Source organism: Peromyscus eremicus, chromosome 14 (assembly GCF_949786415.1).
Source record: "Peromyscus eremicus chromosome 14, PerEre_H2_v1, whole genome shotgun sequence".
NCBI lineage: Eukaryota > Metazoa > Chordata > Mammalia > Rodentia > Cricetidae > Peromyscus > Peromyscus eremicus.
In genome coordinates, this window is record NC_081430.1 from 76,309,917 (window position 1) to 76,331,525 (window position 21,609).

Below are 21,609 nucleotides of genomic sequence, written 5' to 3' on the forward strand. Positions count from 1 at the left end.
GGTGGCGTTTGTCAGATTAGTGGCATTACCATAGTCCCAGTTGAATCATCATTGTGGGGCCCCATCCTCCTTTTGGAGACTTTAAGGGTTTCTGTTAAGCATGGTCATGGTTCACTGTAGAAAGTTTAAATATTTTAAGTGTCATATGCAGCAGATCTCTAAGAGTTTAAAGGACCATAATTTGTTATGTACCTCCGAGTATGAAAACTTAATTCCTAGTTATCTGATAGAGACTCAAACCTGAAATCATGTACAGGAAGCTAGATGAAACTTTTTTTTTTTTTTTTTAGAATTAGTACTCTATATGACCATTATTAATATTATACAAAAGGTTTAATATATATGTTAATTTTATAGATTTTGAGATATTGAAAAGTTTTAAAGAGTCAAAATAAAACCAAAGGATAATGGAATTATTGCCAGTAGAATAGTCCCTTAGTTTTGGTTTTTCTTCTGTCCCTTATCAGGTGGCTCTTCTGGCATGAGACAGGAGATTTTTGGATTTTCCTTTTAACAAGCATGCTTAGGTTTAGAGGAGGAGAGAACCATAGCCCAACTCCAAAGCCAACTTTAATTTTTAATTGAACTGGGACCACAAAAAAGACCATTTGCATTATGTACCTGTGGAGAACAGCAAAAACAAACATTTGGGAAGATTTATGAAATTTTATCCTGTTGGAAATGTGATATGCTAATAGGCCAATTTACTCTTTTTCTTGGAACATTTTCTCTATATTTGTCCTTTTTCTTCAGATATCTCATTTGTCCAGTGGTCTTCAGATTCCTTAATTGGAACCTTCATTCTCCTAGAAAGACAAAAACAAAACCCTTCCCCAACCCTGACTTTGGGAAGTTTCTCTTTTGGCAAGTTATATCTGATCAAATGAAAAGCATTTGTTAGTCTTACAAGTTAGTTTAGACTGAATGGTTATGCTGTTTGATGAACTATCACCTCTTCTAATCAAGAGGTCTGTCTTGTTTGAATCTAATCTTTATAGTATTTGCTTTATGGTTTATCCTGAATTTTTTGTTCTATCTGCTAAAGCTGTTTTATCATCCAGAGCAGTATGGTTTGTTTTTTTGTTTTTTGTTGTTGTTGTTTTTTGTTTGTTTTTTTAACCATAGATGTTAGATCCTTTCATTGCTATGGGGAGCAGTTTCCCCCACAATGACAGAGAATAGCTGAACCAAATTTGACACGGGGGGGGGGGGGGGGGGGGGGCTGTGAGAAGTCCGTCCGTCCGTCCGTCCCCCCTCCCCACCCACAGTGTTTCCTGATAGCAAAGTTACCTTGTTTGTCCCTTGTTGGTCTACATTCATAGGTCCTATGTTGGCCTTTGCCACACCTTCTGCATACTCCAGAAGATGGGGGTCTTCTATTTAGATTATTCCTAGAAAAAAATATTGTTTCTAGGAACGCCCTGCCTACAATCTCTTTTTAGATGACCTTGTTTGCCACAATTAAAACACCTAACATTTTGATTTTTCTTCAAGCCTCTGGAAATCACCTCTCCTATCCAAACATCATCATGGTTATGAGATTCAATATTGACTGCATCTTGATCCTTTCCTCTAAGGGTGCCAATCTTGCCTTTAAAGGCCTAATTACCCCTTTGCATTGTGTATTAGCATTTTCAAAAGCCAAAGATTCAATTATTATTTATCCAGCTTTAGAATTCGATGTCATTCTATTTACACTTGAAGTCAATCTTTATAAAAAAAAAGTCAGTGAAGGTTTCTTTTGGGCCCTATATAACTTTAGTAAATGACTCAGTTCTCTTTCTGACTTCTTCAGTTCTGTCCCAAGTATTAGAACAAGCTGCTGCATGACAGAACCAGGATGTGGTCATCATATATAGACTGTCTTTGCACATCAGCATAATTGCCCTCTTCCAAGAAGTTAGTCTTGGGAAATTTCAATACCTCTAGCCTATTTTGTTGTTGAGTGATCCTAGCCTCATCTTAATTTCTTCCATTATGAACCTTTAATTTTTTCCAAAGGGAACATGTCAGATTATGGACTTTATTTGTGTTACATCTTTATCAAGTAATAATCTAAATTTGGTTTGTTCAGTGTTTGAAACCAAGCTAGTTCAAGATTATGATCTTCTCCAAGGTGCCCTAAGATACAAGGAGAGACAGCAGATCTAGGATCATACAAAGTGCAATTTATTATATACTTAGACAAGGTTGGTACCACATATCAGCAGCATCAGTGGGATCCCTGCAATTTGCATAAAAAGAAGCTATTCATTTATTAGTTAGTATAAAATAACTTCCTTGAGACTAGAATATATCTGGCAGATGCATCCTTGTGGCCAGGCCCTCTTTATAAAAACCTAAGTAAATTTTAATGGTTTTGTCTAGTTATGATTTGTTTGGAAGGCATGCAGTAAAAAATTAACCATGGTTACTTAGGGCTAATTACAATTACTGTGATTTGAGGTGACTATAGTCCTGCAAAGCTAGGATTTGTTATTGAGTGAGAGCTCATTTTATGATATTTTATCTTGGTAATGTATAACTGCAGATGGAAACTCAGACTTTATACCTCTATCAATTGTTTTATATACCTTCAGTAATAGTGTATAAATAACCAAAATTCACTGTGTGGGAAAACAGGTATGTATAAAGTGCAGTGAGATATAGAAGAGTACCTAAGTATACCTGAGGATTTCTATGGCCAGGAGGTTTGCTGAAAGAGAAAACAGTTGGCATGACTCATTAAACAGGAGTGGGAATTTTCAGATTTTACATGATGAAAAGTATTCTAGATTCTAATATGTCATATGAATAGTAAAATTTTTGATCATTATCATTATTTTATCATTTATTCAACATTTATCATGAATGATGGACCTGTCCTTTATTGCCCAATATTTTCCAATCCAGTGCCAAATGCCCTTTTAATTCACTAAATGTTAAGCTCTGTCTTGCCCATATAGTGAAAGACAATGCTGAATAAATGTTAAGAGCCTATTTTGGAGCAAACCAAGATCTACGTGTAAATCACTTCTTACCATTTCCTAAGTGTATAAACACACTCAAGTTATTTGTTTTCTGAGAATAATTTAATTGTGCTAGAAATTGAGATTCATAAACATATCTCTAGAGAGAGATGAATCTGTGTATTTGTAAAGTTAATGGGTCACTATCAATATGATTAAAAAAAGAACTAGCAAAATATCCTAATTTTGGAATTTTACTCTGATAACAAGATGAATAATGGCTAGAAAGAGTTGAAACTAATAGAGGAGGGAAACTAATATATTAATCTAGGTGAGAATCCTTTAAATGAAGCAGAAGTAGTTTGTTTTTTTTTTTTAAAAAAGGAAAGGATATGAAAATGAAAATTGGTAGCATCAAAACTTGATAAACCAATAGAAGATATACCAACAGAAAATTTTTTCAAATAATTAAAACTTTTGATAGATTCTATTTTAGTTCTCTATGTTCAATCATTCCCATTAAATGCTTTGATATACATTTTCAAGAGCCTCTTGTTAAAATGCTTTTCCTTGTCTTTTGACTTTGGATTTGGTTACCTAAACTGATTTTACTAATAGAACAAGCATCTATTATCTGTCTTACAGATCTGTCTTACAAACAGAGTGTATTTTGTCAGTTCATTAGCCTTAGGAGTAGGTTGAAAACTACCTGGAAGAGGTTCCAGTAGAGCCCCATATGTGTATAGCAATACTCTAATTAGCTTGGTATTTGAGTGAATCCAATTCAGTCTGTTAATCCTGAAATTCACCAGAAAAACCAGTTCCATGATTTTGGCCAAATTTAAGCAAGCTTTTATTAAAATTTTAATTACTAACCAAGATGGAATTTGGTCAGGACCATAACCTGGAAACATTCCAGTTGTGTGGCCTCTAGGCACATATTGGCAGCTCTTATATGGGCAAAACCCATAGGCCACAGTACTTTCCTGCTAGGCTTTGTTGTTATTTTCCAAGAACTATACTTCCCAGAATCCCAGTAAATTGCTTGGTCCTTGGGTGGGTGTTATTTTTTCAAGAACTATAACCCCCAGAATCCCAGGAAGCTACCTGGTCCTTGGGACTTACAGATTAATTTTGGGTCTAACAAGTCCAGCAGAGAGCAGGTTTTTTTCAACCAGTCCACAAATTTAAGATAAATAATGTTATATTTGTTTTAAGCTTCTGAATTTTAAGGTGGAATAAATAGCTATCAGATACAAATGTATCTATTTTGTAGAAAAATATTTTAAGACAAATTCAGTTTTGGTCTAATTTTTCATATCATAGGTAACTGGATAAACACGATAGTTGTTTGTTAAACCATCAGGAAGTCTGTTTTCATTATTGATTTTACTGAGCTATTCAGCATGAATAAGTATTTAACTCCAAGATTAAGGCTATGAAATAATCTGTTATCCCTGTAACTGTTACTAGGCCACAAAATTTCTCTCCCAGTATGTGATTGTGATCAAACTGACTTTTTTTTTAAAAACAGTGTTTAAGGCATGTTTATCCATTGGATTTAAGTAAAGAAACAACAGAATGTTCCAATTCTGAAGGGATTCACCTGTTAACACAGGAAGTCCTATTCTCTGTACTTAAATATTTTTACCATTTAAAACTAATACAAAACTTCAAACATATATAAAAGAGATAATAGTATTAAGTCCCTGTGTCAGATTCACAGCTTTAACAATTCATAATTCTTGGGCAGTTCTCATGCTTTTCAAATATGCCTCCAGATTATTTTCTAGCACACATGTAGCACCATGCAATTTTATTCACAGACATTTCAGTGGAAAAGTTGGAGTCACCTTTGTTTTCTAGACAAGTATACATTAGCATTGTATACTTAAAATTAGCATTTTATATTTATTTATGTTGTGTGTAGGCAAAAGTTTCTGTCCCACCAGACATTCTCTCGTCCTATAAGTGTGTGTGTGTGTGTGTGTGTGTGTGTGTGTGTGTACACATAATGCATGTGTATGTGCTTACCATGGTGTTCTGTAGAGGTCAAAGTTGACAATTTTGTGGAGTCAGTTCTGTCCTTTTATCTTCATAAGGGTTCTGAAGATAGAAATCAATTTCTAGACTTTCACAAAAGACCTTTATCTGCTAAGCCATTTTGCTGTTCTCATATTTTCTTAATACCATTAGATGTCCAATAAATATTCAAAATTTCCCAAGCTTCCCTGTTTTGTTTTGTCTTCCTGAATAGCATGTATCCCAGACCAATCTTGAATTCTAACTTAAGATGAATTCATGAATATTGGAAGTATATCTGTGCTTTACCCAAGTATATTCATTGGGTCTAGGGATCAAACCCAGGGCTTCCTGCCTACAGATTAAACTTATGGCTTTATAGTTGCTAGGTAATCACTGTACCACCTGACCCATTTCCTGGTTTTATTATTGCCTTGTTAGACATTGTTTATATTTGACTTATTACCGTTTTCCTCCCACACCTGAAATTCTTCCTCTATTTTTTTTTAATTGTTATTGTCTAAACTCAGAGCCTTGAAGTTGCTAGGCAGTTGTGACATGACTGAGCTAATCCCCCTGTTATGTCCCTTAATTGTTTTTAGATGTGGATTCCTTTTTCTTACCACTTTCCTGCAGTTGTTTGTTTTTGAAGGGACCTGTGTGGGCACAAGACATTCCAAGACCAAATTCTCAGCACAAAGGAGATTTGCCCCAGAGAGACAAAGGGTAGGGAATAAGAGACAAAGACAAGATGTAAGACAAAGTTGATGTAAGGGCATTTTCTTGCTCACTGGCTAACTTTTGCCACAATGAAAGTAAATTCCATATGGAGTTTCTTCAATGCTCATCATTTTCTTTGAAGTAGATTGGTAATGACAAGAGCAGGCATGTCTCATTATCATAAAAAAGAAAAAAATCTGTTATTGAAACATCTTAAATGCTATATTCTGTAGATCTCTAAAGTGTTTGAAGATGATCTGTCTATCTAAAACATATATCTATTTGACCATGAAAACATACCAAAGCTGATCTTTGGGTGGTGCTTGACAGCTTAGTGGTATTGTCATTGTCCTGATGGAATCACTATTGTGGGGCCCCATCATCTTTTTAGAGACTTCAAAGTCACTGTTAGATGTGGTCATGGTTCACTGCAGAAAATTTTTAGTGCCTACTCGGTGGTTTGGAGCAATATCAATTATATCTGTTGCAGAATCGTGTCTCACAGCCAGTTCCAAGTTTGCAATACAATAGGTTCCAGTCTTTTTCAACAAGTTATTCTTTGATTTCAAATCTCTGTGAGCAGTAGCTGGCTTTCCTTGGGTACCAACAATCTCCATGTGAAGATGGTCACTACTGCTCCCCGTGGACAGAACGAGTTTGATCATCCCTTCCACTGTAACAGTGTATCTATTCAAGTAATCTAAAACGGATCCATGCTAATGGTCATCTGACACCAGCCACAGCTGAGTCCATGTGCCATTGTCTTTCTTGTCTGCTGCTATAAATCCTAGGATGTTTTCATGGTGTAACAGCACAGTCTGATAAGTCTCTGCCTCTTAGAACCATAAACGTTCTTCCCTAGAAGAGAATATCTTCACAGCAACTTCTCCCCACCACTTGCCTTGCCAAACTTCTCCAAACTGACCTTTGCCAATGCTTTCTTGTAACATAATGGTCCTGGCAATTGTTCTCTAAACAAGCAATGGTTAACCCTTAGTCCCTGGTAGCAGCATCTCTTCTGCCACCAATACGATTAGAAGCAGCCAGTAACTTGGAGCAGTCGCCATCACCTCCATGGTCCTGCCAACACCATTTGTGGCCTGGCCCAGCCCTGGCCACAGCTCCTCCTCAGCAAGCCTCCCAGGTTAGCCTCGAACTCGGGATTCTGCCTCCGCCTCCTTCAGCATGCACCACCACAATTGGCTGCATACAGGTCGGGCCTGAGCTGGGGACTGCAAGACCACAGGCAAGCGGCTTTTTTATAAATTCCTGCCACAAACGTTGGGCGCCAAATGTAACACCAATCTTAAAAGGTCTTATTAATAAAAAAGTAATAATAATAAAATAAAACCCAGAGCCAGATATTGGGGTGAAAGCAGAGAAACAGAACAAGCCAGCGATGTTCTTACCTCTACAAAATCCTCGACCTCAAGAGAGTGAGTTCCTGTTTCCTCACACCTTATATACCTTTCTGTGCCCAGACATCACTTCCTGGGATTAAAGTTGTGTGTGCTTCCTAAGCAAAAGCATGAGTCTCAAGTGCTAGGATTAAAGATGTGTTCCACCACTTCCTGGATCTGTTTCTCTCATGTAGCCTGGTGTGGCCTTGAACTCACAGAGATCCAGACTGATCTCTGCCTCCCAAGTGATAGGATTAAAGGTGTATGCCATCACTGCCTACCTCTATGTCTAATTTAGTGGCTAGCTCTGGCCTCCAATCTCCAGGTAAGTTTTTTAGGGTACACAGTATATCACTATAAGAAGCAAACTTTATTCCAGAAAAATACAAAGAAAAAAAAATAAAAAATCACCAAGGGGTACAAATCCTTACCAGCTATCTGAGACTACAGCCAGTGTTCGGGATTTCTGAGGCTATGGTAATGGAGGCAGGTTCTGGCTCCCTTTTTATAGTAAAGGGCAAAAGCATCAGGCATGGGATGCATGCTAGGAGTCACATAGAAACAACTATTAACTTTAACTTTGGTCCAAGCAGTTATTGGCTATAAGGGGCAAGGGGGTTAAAAGTTAACCCCTGGCTGTTGACAGAGGAGCCAGATGTAAAGTAGAGTGACATTGTTCAAAGTTAACCTGATGACTGTCAGCTTTTTTTTTTTAAAGTTTACAATTTTATATTTCATATCCACCTTGAGTTATAACCAGAATCAAACCTTTGATTCTTTTAGGTTTAAATATGAGCCAGATTATAATCTTGAATGATTTATATAAAATTAAAAATGATTTATATAATTTTTAGGCCGTATAATAAGCTCTTTGGTTCTGTATGAAAAAAGTTGTATCTTATCTTATTGTAAAATCGTTTTAATTAAATCCAGCTCTTCAGTAATAAGTTACTAAAAAGGGTAGACCAGAGATGAGAAAATAATAAACAAGACAGCATAGTTTGGAATGAAGAGTTCTTCACAAGCTGATGGCTTATACCAAGTGAGTTTATGAAGTACAGCATCTGTAATTCATAGTTTTCAGGGGGAAATGAGACAGAATCAGCAGAAAGCTATCATACAGTGGGATGAAATCCAGCAGGAAGCTAATCAAGCAAAGTTACACAAAGAGAACATAGGTTATCGTAAGGGCATCACAGACTGAGTCGTCTTGGGACTGATAGCCATGACCCTTTAGGGGAAAGATTGGACCTCTCAGGATCTGAAGTCCCAGTTCTCCCAGTGCCCTGGCCACAAGCCATTTCTTGCCTTTCCAGGCATATGTTCTTTTTTTCATATATTAGGTCTTTGTATGTGTTGTAGGGGTTCCCTCCCTGACCCTGACCAAGCTATTACTGGCTTTGCAAAGCATGTTCCTGGTTTTAGACATGAAACTACATTCCTTTTCCATACATCAGGGTCTCAGGAAAACCTTTGGATTGACCTGCCTCTCATCATAGAATGATCAAACAATGCTAGCCAAGCAATCTTCCCAAAACATTTGGAAGGAATGACTTAAATAGAAACTTGAATTCTCCTGTTCTTTATAATATCATTCAGCCATTATTTTCAGAAAAATAAACAAGTGTGATTTAGACACAAATGCAATAAAATTCAGCCATAAAAGCAAAATAAAGTTCTGCTCCATACTGCTATACTATATGAACCTTGAACACATTCTGCTCAGTGAAATAGGTAAATTCATGGAAATTGGAACTATATTTGAGACAAGGTGAGGGGAAATAAAAGGATCACATTGTCTTGATTACTCTAGTTTTAGAAGAAACAAAGTACAACTCCCAAATATTTTTTCAGGATTGTTTGACTGTTCTGTACCTTTTAAGTTTCCATATGAATTTTATGATCCCTTTAATAGTTTTTGGAACTAAATCTTTAATTCCAGATGTTAATATAGTTATGAGCCCTTTGACAAATTTTTATTCCAGAATTGACATATGGTATCAAATCAAGTCACCAAGCTTCTGCATAATATAGGATAGAATAGCCAGAGTAAGAAACATCCTCCAGAATGGGAGAAAATATTGTCAACTTGTCATCTAACTGGGGATTATTCTTCAAAGTATATAATGAACTCAAAAATCAAACAACAAAAGAACAAATCCTCCAGTCAGTACGTGGGCAAATGAACAGAAGACTGTAGTCTCAAAAGAAGAGTACAAATGTGAATAAATACATTAAAAAATGTTCAATATCTTGCCATCAAAGAAATGCAAACCAAAACTAGAAGGAGAATCAGACTTTGGTGGCTCAAGTTTGTAATCTCATCTGACACAGGAAGATTGACAAAAATTCAAGGCCAATGTGAGACCCTTTCTCAAAAAAACCAAAAACCAAACAAAAGTATCTTGGTGTTTCATATTGACCTGGTTAGAGTGGCAATCACTAAGATCTTGATAGGAGGGAAGGTAGAGAGAAAAAAACTCAGAATTTTTGGGATGGGAGTGAGGTGTGGAAAGGGTGCCTATCAGAAAAGTTGGGGAGAGGTATCAATGAATATGTTCAAATTACATTTACGAAACTCTCAAAAAAGAAACCACAGTTAGAAAAGGTGCAGGAAACGGAGCACTTCAATAGCGTGGATAGATTGTCTACTAGTGAAGCCATGTGATTTAACTGGTTTAACTGGGTATGGTAGTATAAATGTAATTGGCCCCCATAAGCTTTTAGTGAGTGGTATTGTTAGGAGGTGCAGCCTTGTTGATGTAAGTGGCCTTGTTGGAGAAAGTGTGTCACTGTGGGGATGGACTTTGAGGTCTTCTATGCTCAAGGTATGCCTGGTTCAGTTCACTTCCTGTTACCTGCAGATCAAGATGTAGGACTCTCAGCTCCTTCTCCAGTACCATGTGTGCCTGCACATCACCATGTTCTTGCCATGATGATAAACATCCCCAATTAAATGTTTTTCTTTATAAGAGTTGCCATGGCCATGATGTCTCTTCACAGGAATAGAAACCCTAAGACACTGGTTATGTACCCAAAGGAATCATAGTCAACGTATGATGGAGATAACACATTTGTTGCTGCGCTATTCACAGCAGTTAAGACATTGAACCTGTGTAGATGACATTCGGTAGATAAATGAATAGAAAAATGTACAAATAATGGAATATTGTTCATCCATAAAGAACAACAGAGTTATGTCATTTGAAAGAAAGTGGGTTAAACTGGAGATCATGTTTGAAAAAACAAGCCACATTCAAAAAGACAAGTATTGTATGTTTGCTGCCATACAGAATAAAGCAATAAGGCATGAAAATAGAAGGGGTTTTTGCAAGTAGGAAGTGAATCCAGGGAATGGGGGCACAGCTAAGTATAATAATTTTAATGGATGACAATTTCACAATGAAACCATATATATTTATATATATATAAATGACAGTGTCATGATGAAGCCCATTATTTTATATGGAGTTAATGCTCCAGTAAAAGGTTGTGAAATTTTTCACACTTTTCATAATAGCTCCTGTAAATTCTAAGAATTAAATGATAAAATGAATTTAAACTCTGATATAATGATTTGCATATATTAAATGAATACAAGTTGAGCATCTCTAATCTGAAATCCTGAGACCTGATATGCTATACAATCTGAAATCTTTTGAACATTAACAAGATGCCTTAAGTGAAAATTCTACATGACTTCTTGCAGGCACAACAAAGATATGTTAAAAAATTACCCAAGAGGTATGTGTATAAAACACAGGGCCAGTTAGATGACACAGCAGGTAAAGGTATCTGCCATCAAGCCTGACAACCCAAGTTTCACCTTGGAACCTGCATAATAGAAGGATAAAACTGACACTGGCAAGTTGTCTTTTGACTACTTTATGTCCCTTGGTCCATGGTGACACACATCATCATAAATACATAAAAGTACTTTTAGTATTAATGGTTATTTAGAATTGGGTCCCATGTCTAAGTTATGTATATGGAATATTATAAAATCCAAAAATAGAAGATATGAAATACTTGTATGTAGTATGAATTTTAACAGGTCTTACTAATAACATCAAACCTGAAGCTAGGTATTGGGGTGAATGCTGGAAGATCAGAGGAGCAGAGCAAGCCACAGCCTTACCTCACCAATTCCTCAGCTGATCCTGTTTCCTCAGACTGGATGTCTCTCAGCTGAGCTGCTGCTCAAAAGCCTAAGCTTAACCGACCTAGTTCCTGGTGCTCACACCTTATATATCTTTCTGCTTTCTGCCATCACTTCTGGGATTAAAGGCGTGAGTCACAATGCCTGGCTGTTTCCAGTGTGACTTTGAACTCACAGAGATCCAGATGGAATGCTACAATTAAAGGTGTGAGTGCCACCATTTTCTGGCCTCTGTATCTAGTGGCTGTTCTGTTCTCTGACCCCAGATAAATTTATTAGGGTGCACAATATTTTGGGGAACACAACATCACCACACTTATAGTCCTATGTACTCTGGATAAGGAAGGCTTCTGTACTACTTGTAATATTTAAGGTATTATTTATTATCAGTGTGACTATCAATGTATAATACTTTTTATATACTTATTTCAGCATTTATTCTTTCTTCATCAGTAAGATGGACAATTTATGTAATAAAATCTGGAGTAAGTCATTTTGTGACCTAAGGCCTGGTAAAGAAACTGATACTAATAACATCTTAAAACTAAGGGTATTTAGAATGTATCTGTGTTTAATGATGCCATGGAGATGGAAATACCATTTCAGAAGTTAGTTCAGAGGTCAAAACCACTATTTTCGGTTGTATTTAGGAAGTAGGTGGAAAATAAGGATAGTTTGAAATAAGTTTATTCATAAACTCCCCCTCCCCCAATAAGTTGTTTATTACTTAGTTGTTTCCTTGCGTTTTCTGAATTGCTTCTATCTATTTACTGAATATTTTCCTCCAGCATTTACACTCTATTTCCATTCTCCTTTCTTTTCTTTTTCTTTTTTTGTTTGTTTTGTTCGGAGTTTTTTTTGTGTGTTTGTTTTTTGATATTTTTGGTTTTTCGAGATAGGGTTTCTCTGTGTAATAGCCCTGAGTGTCCTGGAACTTACTCTGTAGCCCAAACTGTAACAGCCATGTCATATCTGGCTTGCCTCACCTTCTTAATGGTCAAAACCATTCCCTTTGTTTGAAGTTAGATAAATACTTATCTGGAAAGTTACCTTCCTCCATCTTTATAGGAGCAGATTGAGGTATCTAAGGTGCTTTTTAGCAGTAATCATGAGAAAAATGAATTGTTTCTATAAATAGGATTTAGGTTGATCATAGCATTGTAACTTTGTATTTTTCTTCCCTTATCAACCATTTTCACCATAGCATCTTTGAATTTTTTAATAACAAATTAGAACTGTTTCTGTACTCTATCCCATTTATGTAACAATTGTTGCATGTGTTAATTTTAATTAACTGCTTTAGGTATAAAGAATTGTTAAAAAGAAAAAACTGTAAAAACTATTTTTATAATGATAATGTCTTTAAAGCTTTCTGTTTTGAAATTATTTAAATTTAAATATTAGGGCTAAAACTGTAACTCACAATTTGTTTTCTCTTTCTCTTTGATAGTGCTGGGCGCATTCGTCTCTTAGACTCTCTTTAAAAAAATTAAGCAAAATCAATATTGATTTATTAGTTGTGACAATTACACCACACAAGTATAATATGATGATTATTGGGAAACTAGGAAATGTGCTTAGAGCAGGATATGTTAACTTAACTTTGTGTTCAATTTTCAGAAACACTATTTCAAGAAATCAAGTTTATTAATTAAGCAAATAAAAACAGGTTTGCTCTTGGTTCTTGATATATGTTGTGACAGAATCCAGCAATAAATGTGACAGCTTCAGCATTATTAAAACCATCAATAATGGAAGTTTAATTCAGAATAAAAATCCAATGTAATGTTTCCTCTTTGGGTAGTCATTTGTTGCCTGTCTCTTCTAAACTAAGAAATGGGAAAAGGCAACAAAAATGTTTTTCCCCATGGCTACGGAGGTAGGTCTTGGGAGATTTCTGGTGGCACTCCAATACTAATGGCATATATCATTCATATATTTTTACACTGTTGCTGGTTTTAAGAATATTTTCTTCTCCTAATTTCAGGTTGGGTGGGACTATATCAGCATACAAGATAGTACCAGATGAAATAGAAGAAATCAAGGTATAGTATGAAATTTTCACGCCTACCGAGGCTTAGCATTTTATTTAGGAGCAGAGGGGAAAATTGTTACCTCTTAAATGTCATTGAATCTATTGGTATGTTAAAATATTATTAAACTCCTAGTTACTCTACTCAAGTTAAAAATACATGCATATTACAGAAACACCATCAGATTTTATCTAATGTTTGCAATACAGTTCTGGGGAAAAAGTTAAGTAAAATATAATTTAAAAATCCTTCCCATGTGATTTATTGAAAATATAAGACATAGTTTGTGTAAGCATTAGTATGTATAATGGATTATCGTTTTAATATTTCTCTCCCTGTAAGTCTTTACCAGTCTTGTGGTTGATATATAAAAATCTCAATCTATAATGCTTAATTTGGTTGAACTTTTTTTTTTTTTTTTTGGTTTTTCGAGACAGGCTTTCTCTGTGTAGCTTTGCGCCTTTCCTGGAACTCACTTGGTAGCCCAGGCTGGCCTCGAACTCACAGAGATCCACCTGGCTCTGCCTCCCAAGTACTGGGATTAAAGGCTTGGTTGAACTTTTCAATATCAACTTCAATAAGTTGAAAATTTTGTAATTACTCTTTAATTTTGTTTATTAATTTTAAGTAATTTAAACTCATTATTATGTGAGAAACTATTGGTTTCAATATGTCACCTCTCATACTGTATGCTCTCTGCAGGAAATAATGCCATACATTTGTTCTAGCATTAAAAATCAAAAAAGGGGCCGGGATGTAGCTCAGTTTGGAGAGTGCTTGCTTAGCATGCACAAAGCTCTGAATCCAATCTCTAGCACCACATAAAACAGATATGGTGATTGAGACAAGCCTGTAATCCCAGCAGTTGGCAATCAAGAGTCAAAAGGATCATCACAAGTTTGGGACCAGCATGGTCTACACATCAGATTCTAAGCAACCAGACTATATAACGAGATCTGAGTCTCTCAAGGAAAAGACAAGACAAATTTAACTGTGTGTAATGGTTGCAGGCCTTTAATCCCAGAACCCGGGAGGCAGAAGCAGGAGGATCTCTGTGAGTTTTAGACCATCCTGGTCTTCAAAGTGAGTTCCAGGACAGCCAGGACTATTAACACAGAGAAACTCTATCTCAAAAAGCCAAAAGAAAAGAGGAATTTCAAGAATATTAGGATTCATCAGATAAGTCAGCCTAGATCAAGCAGAGAGAAGAATCCTATGATTGACATTAGGATTTGTAATCATACAGCAGTTAGTTGAGATCATGCTAGTAAATAGAATCAACGTGTAAAGTTCTATTAGGCAATAGGCTAAAGACATATCCTAGAGCAGATACGCACTAGAAGCAATAGATTTGTATTTAGCTAATTTACAGAAAAGTTGACTATTCTTGTAAGGGGTTTTAAATTTTTGTGAAGGTTTTATTTTGTTTTGTCTGATTTTAGAATTATGAGTTGTATTAGGAGATTCCTTAAAGCATATAACATGTAACTGAAAGGAGTTGAGCATTGAGGCATAAAAATGTTTTCAAATGTGTTGGTGGAATTACTCTTAAAACTTTTTGTTGTTGTTGTTTTGTTTCGTTTTTTGATAACTGCTTTCTCTGTGTAATAGCCCTGGCTGTTCTGGAACTTTCTCTATATGCCAGGGCTGGCCTTGAATTCACAGAGATCCACCTGCCTCTGCCTCCTTGGTGCTAGGATTAAAGTCATGCACGACCACCGCCCAGTTGAGTGTCAAGTAATCTGAAATTATCAAAAGTATATGATGTAGCTTAAGTTTGATATGGTACCTATAATGTACCATGTATAAATAAATACACATATTTATTTGCATATTTTTAGTCTTAAAATGATGTCAGTTAATGAAACGTAACTCAATTTTGTCAGGTATAATATATTCGTAATGTTTAAACATCAAAAACCATTATTTAGTTCATTTATTGCTTATGAGTTAATTGCTCCAGACAATATTACAATAAATTTGTCAGTTTTCAAAAATATTGTTGCTGAAAACACTTCTAAAACCAGCAAAAATGAAGTAACCTCAGTCCTCCAAAGTCTTCCTTTTAGCAGGAATCTAAAGATTGGTAAAAAATATGGAAAAATAGAAAAACCTCAAAAAATTGGTAAGAGAAGAACAAATGATCCAAGTACAAAAGGATTTAAGAAGTGACATAGCCATTAATTCCCTGTTTTGCCTTATCTTCCATGTATTCCAATCTTCAGTATGTTCTGGACAGAGTGTTAAAGAAGCCTCCAACCTGGAATCACAAACAGAAACAGACAAAAGGCTTGTATGGATTCTCGCACATAAACCTTTTGTCTATCTGGGAGAAAATGATCAGAGTTGCCTAAGAATATGAAAAACAGTTCAGCACTCTTCACTTAATTTTCACTAAACATCAATCAAAAAAGTCAGTTAACCTTTAAAGAGGTTAGCAGAGCCAAGTAGAGATCTCATTTTCCATCTTCATCCCTCCATTTCTGTCCACAGCCATCCCATCCAAGATACCCATCCAGGGATAGTATGTCTGAACAAGGCAGTGCAAGGTGAAGCTAGTCATTGTTATCTTACCTAGTTTAAAGGTCAAGTCATCACTCCTTTGCCATATCAACAAGGCTGAAGACACCATGCAGTGTCACTTACCCATTTTCTTTCCCTATTCTTTGTCTCAGCATCTGCCCCTATTTAAGATCAACAGTGAAATAAGGTGACACTCACTTTTACCAGGCAAGACTTTTTTGGGTCCAACAAGGAAAGTGAACCTCTACTTGCCAGTATGAATCAGTGGTTCTCTTTTGCCAGAGTGATATTGGTGTACCTAGCAAGATATTGAACAGATATCTCCATGTGGTCCTCAAGCTGTTCCATTCATAACATTGGAGGTATTTACTAAAATACAGTATTCTCATGAACTCTCAAATGCTGAGTATATGATCTCTTTTCATACTAAGAACCAAGAAATAGTCATCAACTAGGCCTATGGGCTGAAGATGGATGCCCCAACATTGCAGAAGAACTTTGGGTGATTGTCCAGGCAGGCAGCTGTCTCTGTCATTCTAGATTTTTGAAAGGTCCTTACAATGAACTTCTTATTTACTTAGTAATATTATATCCATCTGAAGTCTTTGATGTAGTTGAAGACTAGATAGTTATAATTTTTCTTAGTTATGATAAAAGATAAGTTAGATGTGAAACATAGTTATAATTTTTCTTAGTTATGATAAAAGATAAGTTAGATGTGAAACCTTAGACTCAAATATAGGATAAACAGAATATTTTCTTTGAATTTGCCAAATATAAATAGACTAAATATTGTAACTGTAATTCTTGCTTGATAACTGTTTTGTTATGCGTAATTTTACTATGTTAAAGTTAAAACCTTCCTTTTTAATTAAACAGAAAAGGGGGGGAGAAATAGTCATCAGACAGCAGATCGAAAAATGAATCAAATGCTGAGATTATCTATTAAGAATTTTAAGATTATGTCTGCTAGATATGACAGGAAAACCACTCATGAAATCTCAACAGTATCTCTGCCTAAATAAAACTTAAACAATGTTACTAGTCAACATGCCAGTGTGGATGGGGTGAATCTCACTGAACCCCACTCCTAAATGAAGAGCTATAGATAACTTACACCTACTGAGAGAGAGAGAGAATTGGTCTTCCTCAGGGATGAGCACCCTAATTGATTGTCTAGTACCAAGTGCTCAGCCCCAAAAGCATATACATACAAGCAATACTTCATACATTCAGCAAGTTGTACTTATATATTTATTCATTTATACCTACATACTTGACAATTTAAAAACCTATAAATTTGAGAGAAAGCAGGGGAAACATGTAAGGTGTTAGAGGGAAGAGAGAAAGAGGGAAAATTATACAGCAATATTTTTAATAAATAATAAAAGAAAAATTTTTAAAGAAAATTTAAACTATCCTAAAAATGCTCCAGTATATGTATATGAATCCTGTTCACAACAAATGGGATATCTTGTGAAAGTGAAAAAATTACAAAAAAATCCAAATAGAAAGTATAAACCTGAAAGCTACAGATATAAAACATTACAAATGGAAAAGGGGCCAGTCACTGAATCTGGAAAAAGAGCTAAGTTCTCAATAATGGAGCAGCCCTTCTTGTGTACTTCAACAGAAACTAAAGCTGTCCGAGCGTCTGTATCCAGAAAGGCAAGATAGAATCCCTTTTTGGACCAAGGTTCAATCTCTCTAACCTTAGTGTTCAGCTTCCTTTTTCTTTTACCAAGATCACCTTGTGTAAAACTTTAATCTTCAGCACTGGTGTCCATTTTTACATAGAAGTTTTCTCATCTATTCCTGCCGTTGTGATAGTCTGTTTCATAACAGTACAAGGTAAAGGTTTCCTTGCAAGTTCTCAGTACTCTGAGAAGACAATTACAATCACTCAGAGTGAATTTCCATTCTATGAAACATTTGTACATTACCTTGAAATCTGCTTAGTCCACCGCCAGTTGTTTTAGTTGGGTTTCCTGACTTGGCACACCTGGCATGTTCTGATCAGACTGTAGTTCTCATTCAAACCACTAATTTCTTCCCTCCAATTGGCTACAGAGGGAATACCTTTTGATTCTGTTTGTTGTGCCTTATAGTCCAGTAGTGGTACTTCTTTTCCAGCTACGCTTCTGTTGTGCTACAACAGCCAGATGTAGCACAAAATAATTCACAAAGGGTACCAAGCTTGAAGAACCAAGGTGCGTGAGCACATTTGATTTTTTTTTTTTTTTCTGCAGTTGGTTTGCAGCTTTTAAGATGCTGTTTGCTCCAAAGTGGGTTATTGTGGTTTATTATTGTGCTCCTTGCATTAATCCCCTTCTGGGTTCTAGGACTGCTGTTAACTCTTTGATTTCTCTCTCTCTCCTGTTTGTTCACACTGTGTTTTCTGCTTGAATTGTATTTTTAGAATATGGCATTTAAAATTATGTTGTCTTCTTTGTAAAACATACAACTTTTGCAAATCAAGCATATATTTTAAATAGTACAAAAGGGCAGATATCCAAAGTATATGAAAGAACAGCTCATAGATTTTATTTACTTAATTTTTAGTTAGTAATCTGCATTTCACATGTACTATTTTTATAATATAGGGAGATGTCACTTGTCGGGCCTGCTGACAGTCAGCTGGGTAGCTGGGTAGAGGTGTGCAGATTGAAGAGACAATGAAGAAGACAGAAAAGAGTTGAGAGGTCTGCCGGTCAATGCCAGACAGCCCCGAGTTTATTTCACAGCCAGCTTATATACGGTTTTGAAGGACAGAGGTAGAGCAATGCACAGCACAGGCATTCAACCACTATCTATCCTGCCTTGCGTCAAGGAGCTGGCAGTTTCATTTTCTATCTCAGTGTACCTCTGGCTAGCATTGGCAGCCTGCATCTAGCTAGATAGTGTGTTCCTTCTTGTGGGCTAATCAGGACTTTCTCACAGCCCTTCAAGGAGGCTCTGTGGGCTAATCAGAACTTTTTCACAGCCTTGGAACAAACAAGCTTGAACTCTATTGACTCAGAATAGACTTCAGATTCAAACTGGGAAACTGAGTCAGTTGTGGGCTCCCACAGTCACTAAATCATTCAACCTAATAGTTTGAAGAGTAAAAAAATGTAATTGAAATAATAACAAGTTGCTTCAGTAATATATAAGTGATTTATTTCCTGCATGTACATGATGGGCATATACAATATATATTTGTTTATTTTGTGTGTGTATGTGTATGCCACAATGCATGTGTGGAGATCAGAGGACAACTTGCCAGAGTCAGTTCTCCTCTTCTACCATATGGGCTCAGAGATTGAACTCAGACTAGCAGGGTTGATGGCAAGTATCCTTACCCACTGAGGAGTCTTGCTTGCTCATACACATTTTAATGTAAAGAAACAGAATCATGGTGAGCATGGTACTATCTACTGTTAGGTAGATAGAGAGACAGCCCCGAGTGGTAGGCTACTCTTTAATCAGGTTTCTCTGTCTTGAAGATTCCTAGAGTTTCTGAGTAATTATGGAGGACCATTTTATCAGTTGTAAAGCCATTATAAATGACTTTCAGAATATTTTTGAAAGATGATATAAATGACAACTTTTTTGGATTAATAACTATTTCAAAGTGTTTCTATTTTCTTAAGCATTCTATATATTCTATCTGCTTTTTCATCTTTTTTTGGTTTTGCTTTTTTTTTTTTAATTCCAGTTCTTCAAATGGCACTAGATATTATTTAGGAGTTTCATGTTCCTAATTGCCAACTAAAATCCCCCATTTTCAGGCTGGCATTTAAATTCTTTCATCTTAACCATGGTTATCTCTAATTTTCAGGGCATATTTATTGATGTTGAAACCCTCTTGCTCCCCTCTGCCTGGTACTGGTCTCACTCTACCTTAACCACCCTTACATTTTTCTTCGATGTCCCATGTTTTAGTATTTGACCCTAAAAACAAGCACAGTTTGCACAATTACCTCTGTGATCCTAGTTATCAAGTATGACCTGCTCATCCTTGAAGAAGTGTCCCCGCCTTTTTCCGTGACCTCTCTTTCAGAGATTCTGATGGCAGTTCTTCCCATTCCTTGTTTCTTACTGTGCCTTTATTTTTACCTAGTGCCTTTTCTCCTGGCTCGCTAGCAAACAGGAAAGCCACTGCTCTGTGCCTGAAGATGTTTTTGTGAACACAGCCTATTTGCTCAGTACTTCTCACTTGCCCATTCTTTGTCAGTCTTTTTGTGTCTTTCTTTTCAGCTTCCTGATTTCCTGCTTCTGATGAAAGAGATGCATTGCCTTCTCTTTACTGTTATCAACTGCTTCAGAAGCAATGGGCTCTAAGATCCTGAGTGATATTTTCTAAACTGAGGTCTAAAGTGTGTATATTTACTTTGTACCTAGGAATGACTTGTGTTCTGATGGATTGTTGTTTTGCTTTCAAATTGTGTATTTAAAATATTAGTTTGAATTGAAGAGCAAACAAAAGAAATAAAATCTAGACAGCATTTTCTAAGCCCATAAATGAAAAAGTATGTATAGTTCATATATCAAAAACATTTCTCACGTTTGATTTCATGCCTGTTTATTCATATTTGTTCATGTTCAGAAATTCATAGTGCTGTTTAATGCATTTGTAAGTAAATGCTATACACAGATATGGACTAAATATCCCCATGGTTCAGGAAAAAAAAAATGTGTAAAGGAAGGAAGTGGCATATTTTTCAAATACTGCAAAGAAGAGCTTTCAATCACAAATTCCGTATGTCTAAATATGCTGTAGGAATGAATAAGGAATATAGATATATTTAAATAAAAGAAAATTAAAATTCTTTTATTATATAGCTTTCTTTGAAAGAATATCTACATATATTCTCCAGAGAAAAGGAAATAACAACAAAAGGCTTAAAACTTCAAGAAGGAAAAAACTGTTGAGTGGGTAAAGTAGACTCATGAATCTTTTAAAACCGTATATGAAGGCTGAAACAAATGGAAGGTCATATGATTTGATATACCTTATAAGTAGAATAAATATTTAGTGTATTTGTATTTAAAACATAGAAATACAAAATTACCTAAATAGAAGTAAATTTTCTACATGTCACTCAAAATGGTACATTGTTAACATGGTACACTGAAAATTGCATTTGTATGTAGCAGTATCCAGAGAACCCACTAAGAAAAAAGTACAATAGAGATAGAAATCTAATAAAGGCTTAAGTGAACAATAGTAAGGCAATGAAGAAACAGTATTCAAACAGAAAGTTAATAACACAACATCAATTTTAAACTTTAAGATAAAAACAATTACCTCATATAAAGAGTAATCCATATATGGCCACAATTAGAAGTAGTGTGACACAATGAACATTTTCTTAATAATTTCATTAATGAAGAAAGTCATTTTAAAAACAATTATATAGGTATAAACTGAAAGGTTGGAAAAAACATATACTGTATAAACATTCATTTAAGGGAAGGCAAGCCAGAATGAATACGTGGACATCTGCCCAAATTGACTTCAAAGAAATTACTGAAGTCAAAATTGACATTCTGTTATGTAGAAGGCTTAACCTAGTAGAAAAACATTGGAGTTGAAAAATTATATGCATCAAAAATGGACATATAAATTATTGAAGTAAAATTACACAATACACTTTCTTTTTAAGCATTCACAATCATTTTACAAGACCATACCTAGTGTCACAAGACAAATCACAATCAACATTAAAAAATATACAGTGTATGTCCTTAGATCCTAATAGAATCAACATAGAACTAATAACAAAAATGAAGAAAGATGTCAACATGTGGGAATTACAAGA

General features: G+C 35.6%; 1 protein-coding gene and 2 pseudogenes across 2 annotated transcripts in view; 1 reads left to right on the forward strand and 2 right to left on the reverse strand.

Annotated features, from left to right (window-relative positions):
• The window catches only part of Gphn (gephyrin), a 409,924-nt gene that overhangs the window by 107,297 nt on the left and 281,018 nt on the right, over nt 1-21,609 (forward strand). For both annotated transcript variants that reach the window (XM_059278956.1, XM_059278958.1), the window contains exon 3: nt 13,237-13,294. In XM_059278956.1, coding sequence (XP_059134939.1) covers nt 13,237-13,294 — 58 coding nt within the window. The remainder of the gene's footprint in view (nt 1-13,236; nt 13,295-21,609) is intronic.
• Nucleotides 6,116-6,766, reverse strand: LOC131924543 (TGF-beta receptor type-1-like; annotated as a pseudogene).
• On the reverse strand, nt 17,335-18,029 carry LOC131924544 (ephrin type-A receptor 7-like; annotated as a pseudogene).